This window comes from Astatotilapia calliptera, chromosome 4 (genome assembly GCF_964374335.1).
Source record: "Astatotilapia calliptera chromosome 4, fAstCal68.1, whole genome shotgun sequence".
NCBI classification, from domain to species: domain Eukaryota; kingdom Metazoa; phylum Chordata; class Actinopteri; order Cichliformes; family Cichlidae; genus Astatotilapia; species Astatotilapia calliptera.
The window spans coordinates 32,861,598-32,866,788 of record NC_137425.1 but is presented as its reverse complement, the minus strand read 5'-3'; the positions used below and the strand labels follow the sequence as shown (position 1 = coordinate 32,866,788).

Below are 5,191 nucleotides of genomic sequence, written 5' to 3'. Positions count from 1 at the left end.
ATCTACACGTGTACAGAGGCCCGTTTTCAACAATAACACCTCATTTGTTCCATTATGTAACCAACTGTCTGTTTATCATGTTAAAGCCCAACTAATCAGTCAACAAACTTTTATCGAAGGACATCAACACTGACCAAAATTATTTTGTCAACTAAGATAGTAATACATTTTGTCACATTAGAGTCTTGAACGCCCCATTTTCTCTTCCTTATTGTGATTACATCAAGTTTGCACTTTTCTATAAAAACACTGGCACTCACATATCTTCAATACCCTCGGGGTTTTTTTCTCAGTTTCACAAATGGAATAGTTTTTATTTCTTAAAATAAAATAAAAAAAAATGTTTCCCCTTTTGTAGTTTAATTGAAATTAACCGCAAAATCATCGAAGACTTAAACTGGTGTGTTTAAATTCAGCAGTTAGGGCAAGTTCGACTTTATATTAAGACTTCAGTATGAAACCATCTTTGAAACAGCTTTCAGTTCAAGCAGACGTGTCAGGTGAGTATTTGAACCAATGAATGTGGATCAGTTCTACAGTCATCGGTCTATCCCAGACCATCCCAGCTTGCAGGGCAGATTATTGACTACGCCTTGAGTGGGGGTGGGGTTAACATTTTGCACAGTCTGTTGTCTTTTGTTTGTTGTTGGCACAGTTTGTATTGTATTACAACATTATATATGTGCATTTGTAGGAATTCTTCATGAGCCAAAAGAACATACTCCTTAATCTTAATTTTGTTCCTTCCTAAATTATCAAAAGTCCTTTAAGGAACAAGTGAGTGTAACCATTTACTCTTTTAAGTCCATTTTTTGACTGAAATGTGAGCCAATGAAGAAAAATTAAAATGGGAGAAACATGAACCGTCTTTCTAGGCCCCGTTCTGCTTCTTGTTGTCGTCTTTTCAGCTGAAGGTTTTTCAAGAAGGTTTTACAACAACCTGATTAATAGCTGAGAATAGAAAACACAACTTGAACACACAGTCTGACATGTTTTTAATGTGAGTGTTAAATGACACCTGAATAAAAATCTTCACAGTGTCACCGTTTTGGCCAAGGTAATGACATCAATACTAAACATCTTATTTGACACCATCTTTCTAAGATTTATATACAAAGTACAATAACCTTGGTTTTTCTGAATTTAGAATTAGAAAACTAATTAGAGGTCCAGGTCTTTATGTCGGTAGTTTATTTGTGTCATTTGGCTTCATAGACAAGTACAACTGGCTATGCTGATGAACGCTGATCTGAGGCCAAGAAGAACAAGCAGAAGCCATAAGAAGGTCATGACTAACCTGCAGTAGTGTTTCTGTGCTATGACGAACTCTGACTGCAAATCTTCAAATTAGTTGGATTTTAGAAAAAACAGAACCTGTAAAAACCATTTCAGACTTAAAAGAACAATAAATATCAAGAGTAGAAAAGTTGAAGCTGGAAACTTGAAATACTAAAAAGAACACCTGAGAAGCTGTTGGTCAGTCACGTGAACCTGCAGGTGCCACCGTGCTATTACAGAACATTAATGTTTTTATTTATTCAGTCAATTAAGAGTAAGGAGGGACGTTTTCCACCTTCATGCAACACACACAAACACACACAGAGTTGTCAAACTGCAATTACGTCCTGTTGCATCCATTCAAAGCCCCTCTGCCATGTTTCTCATTATAAACTGGTTCCAGCACGTTCTTGGTAATTAGCACAGAGTCACCCTGCTGCTGCATAACCAAACGACCGGAGCCAAGAAATTATAAAATGGAGGCACAAAGGAGCAAAAGGCAAAAGTGACAAGAAGACGAGGAACCAGAAGCTGACGGACGGCAAAAGAAGAGAGATGGCTCAGAGAAGAATCAGGGGAGGCAAACTCGTGATGGGTGAGAAGAGCTCAGCCAATACAAAGCTTCATAGTGCTCTACAGATCATTTACTTGCTCAAAAAATGTAAAGAAATGAAAAACATTAAACCTGAGATTCTACCCATAAGAGGATTTTAGCTTAATTACAGTTAGAACCAATATTACCAGTTTGCTCACCAGCTCACAATCAAAGTTTTGGTCTTTAGCAACCACATTTCGGAAATCTCTCGCACAAATATTCATTTAAATGTGAAAGATTTGGAAGACAAAAGTTACCATACATCAGAGATGTAGTATATATATGATATGAAAAATTATTCCTTCAATCATTCATCTTAGAAAAATAATTGTGAAATAACCTGCATTTATTTTTTGTTTATTTATGATTCACTGCACCAGATTTAATAATATTATGAGTATAAAGCCACGGCATTGCTCAAATTCTATTATTGTTGGTTTGGCAGCCCTTAAGAGGACAGTGCTAATAATAATGATAAATGAAAACTTTTATTTTAAACTTTTACAGCTATTTGTATGAGACCTTTTATAGAACAGGTTATAAATGTAGCTGAAAGACTGCTTGAGGAGTGTACTTATTAAATAAAAGGAAAAAAGCCAAAAGGACACCAAACTGTGGCCCTGCAGCTGCTTTCTCTAACTCTGCCTCCGCTCATCTTTTCATGCTTCACAGTGTTGTGTGTGGTGGCAATGTGCAGAGCCGTCCCCATCAACGACCTCATCTATCGAGCCTCTCAACAGTCTGACCAACTGCACGCGCTCAGCACGATGCTCACCCAGGAGCTGGTCTGTACCTGTGTGTGTGTCTGTGTGTGTGTGTGTGTGTCTGTCTGTGTTTGCACTGTAAATAAAATGTCACAGTCTCCCTAAACATAAAAAACACAAACTTCCTGTTTAAACGCTGATGCTTCCTTATTAGCTCGACATGCAGTGCAGTGGGTCTGCTTGAAGCTGCCTCATTAGCAGTTTTCTAAGTTACAACATTTGGTTAAACTCTTGAAAAAGCAGCAGCCTTTGTGTTGAATTAAAGCCTGCCAAGCAGTTGTTGGTTATAAGGTAAGTTAAGATAACCTTTATTAGTCCCACACTTGGGAAATTTGTTTTGTTACAGCAGAAAATATGTATGGTCATAAGTGTAAGATGTCTCTGGCAAAAGGTCGGCAGCCTTAACCAGGTTTCCTTCATGGGTCGACCTTCAGGATCAATAAAGTTTTATTGAATTGCGCTGAAAAGTGGATAGTGCAAAGTTATATAGAAAAATTAGAAAAACACTGGAATAAGATAAGAATAAGATACTGTACACAACTGTACACAATAGAATAGAATAGAATAAAATAAAAATACTATATACAATAGAATAAAATAAAATACAAATGCTATTTTCAATTGAGTATAATACAACAATGCCAGAAAAGAGTATTGCTATCAGTGATCAATAAAAGTCAGCATGCTAAAGCCTGAACAATCTGTCTGATTTTTTCCCATTTACTTAAACAGCAGGGCTCTGAAGTATTCCCTATAGACAGGGTTCATGCGTGCCACACCTCCTCTCTACAGACCCCCACTGACAAGGAACAAGCACTTCAAGTATCAGTAAGTCATTTTACTTCAACCTTGCCTACTCTCCGTCACACTGTTGCTATGTCATATCTCTGATATCTTCAATATCTCTGCATCTCTGCTCACACAAGGCACAATTTATTCAAGAGCCCCTTCAAACAGTAGTTTAAAGCCAACGAGAACAAAGGTGTCTTCATCTCACTGAGACATTATGTGCACACATGTTTTCCTCTGTTTTCCCAAAATCTCCTTCACCTTATTGTTTGGATTTCTCCTCTAGGAGTCAGATCTGTTGTCCCTGGCTCGCTCCCTCCTGCAGGCTTGGTCGGGCCCTCTTGTAGTCCTGTCCTCCTCTACTAACGTCCTCCCGTACTCAGCCCAAAGCACCTTATCCAAAACTATCCAGAAGATGCAGGAGCACTCCAAAGACCTTAAGGATGGCCTGGATATACTATCTAGCAAGGTGTGTGGGCTGCAAACAATAATTTCTGAATATGCATTTATTTGAACCAAGAATATTTAAAAATAAAGTCAAATGAAAATAATTTTTCCCGGACTCTGTTTGTGTCCAGATGGGTCCAGCTGCTCAGACCATCACTTCACTTCCATTCATAGAGACCAATGAGATCGGCCAGGACAAGATTACCAAACTGCTGTCCTGCTTTCGCCGGGACTCGCACAAGATCGACAGCTTCTTGAAAGTCCTGCGCTGCCGGGCAGCAAACATGCAACCCCAGATGTGCTGAAGAGTGGCTGTCCAGCCTGAATCTGTGAAAAGATCGTTCTTACAGCTTCTATTGCTTATCAAATAGAGAATTGCTCATGATAGAAATTTGCTGTCTTAGATATTATCTGGTTTGCTAATTAGTAAGCTTTTTAGGCTTCAGGGATTAAGGATAAGGAGGAATTATAAGGCAGGAAACTATCCATGGTTTGACTCTTTTAGCACAGTGAGTAAAACAGTGATCTTACTTTCCACTGAGCTAATTCTGTGTGTAAAATCTCTGTGACTCCTCCTTGTCTTTTCCTTCTGTTGCAGCAGAATCCCCTGAAAGCTAATCTACTAAAGATGAAATCTAGGGCTTCAATGAAGAGTTGTGTTTTCTTCCTAACTAGTGCTTAGTTGATGAGAAACTGCAGCATTTGACTTGAGTCGTGTCTTTTAAAAAGCTTTGTGAATTCAGTGCCTTTTAAGTAAACGATTTCTTAAAAATCTGTATTTCAATAAAAAAAAATCTTGCACGGTGAAATTCTGTTATTTATGTGTTTGTTTGTTTTTTCATGGGAAATCCAATACCTGTGGAAAGAATAGGAATACACTCAAGTTTCTTGGTGACCATAGACTGTATACAAAAGACAGACCTCACAGACGTTTCACAGTGGTCTTACCTACAGAATTGTTGATTCACATTTTAAAGCGTCAATTTGACAGTATTTATGTAGAGCAGTATTCGAGCCAGAAACAACCATATTTGGAAGATAGGGTGTTGTGCTAAGGTCATCAGCTGAAGCTAGGTGCTATAGGTGTATGGAGTGTCTAAAAACAAAGGTAGCCGCTAAATAACAGGCTAATAAAACCCTAGGATTTTGCTGACAATATTCAAGTACAAACTACAATATTTACACAAAGCCAGACGGGCTGTGCCACAGGCTGAGAAGCTAGCAAATAAGTTTAAATCAACTTGACCTGACTCACAATGATCAGAATCAGAATCAGAATCAGAATGGGTTTATTGCCAGATGTTGAGGTTTACAACAT

The 5,191-nt window shown here is 38.2% G+C and overlaps 1 protein-coding gene across 2 annotated transcripts; it reads left to right on the top strand.

Moving 5' to 3' along the window:
* Positions 1–1,746: 1,746 nt before the first annotated feature.
* Positions 1,747–4,682, top strand: LOC113020086 (prolactin-2). 2 transcript variants are annotated; one of them, XM_026163758.2, is made up of 5 exons: positions 1,747–1,873; positions 2,546–2,658; positions 3,373–3,465; positions 3,713–3,895; positions 4,005–4,682. In XM_026163758.2, exons 1-5 carry the CDS (start codon positions 1,834–1,836, stop codon positions 4,176–4,178), a joined length of 603 nt encoding a protein of 200 aa, XP_026019543.1. In that variant the 5' UTR covers positions 1,747–1,833; the 3' UTR covers positions 4,179–4,682. The 2 variants fall into 2 exon arrangements, with proteins under 2 accessions (XP_026019543.1, XP_026019542.1); XM_026163757.2 differs by having other exon boundaries at positions 3,370–3,465.
* The last annotated feature ends 509 nt before the right edge of the window (positions 4,683–5,191 follow it).

Excerpts from the sequence above, each read along its gene's own strand:
- LOC113020086 (XM_026163757.2), top strand. The coding sequence starts at position 1,834 with ATGGCTCAGAGAAGAATCAGGGGAGGCAAACTCGTGATGG. Across the intron at positions 1,874-2,545 it reads GGGAGGCAAACTCGTGATGG|TGTTGTGTGTGGTGGCAATG; the intron begins GTGAGAAGAGCT and ends CATGCTTCACAG. Across the intron at positions 2,659-3,369 it reads CGATGCTCACCCAGGAGCTG|CAGGGCTCTGAAGTATTCCC; the intron begins GTCTGTACCTGT and ends TTACTTAAACAG.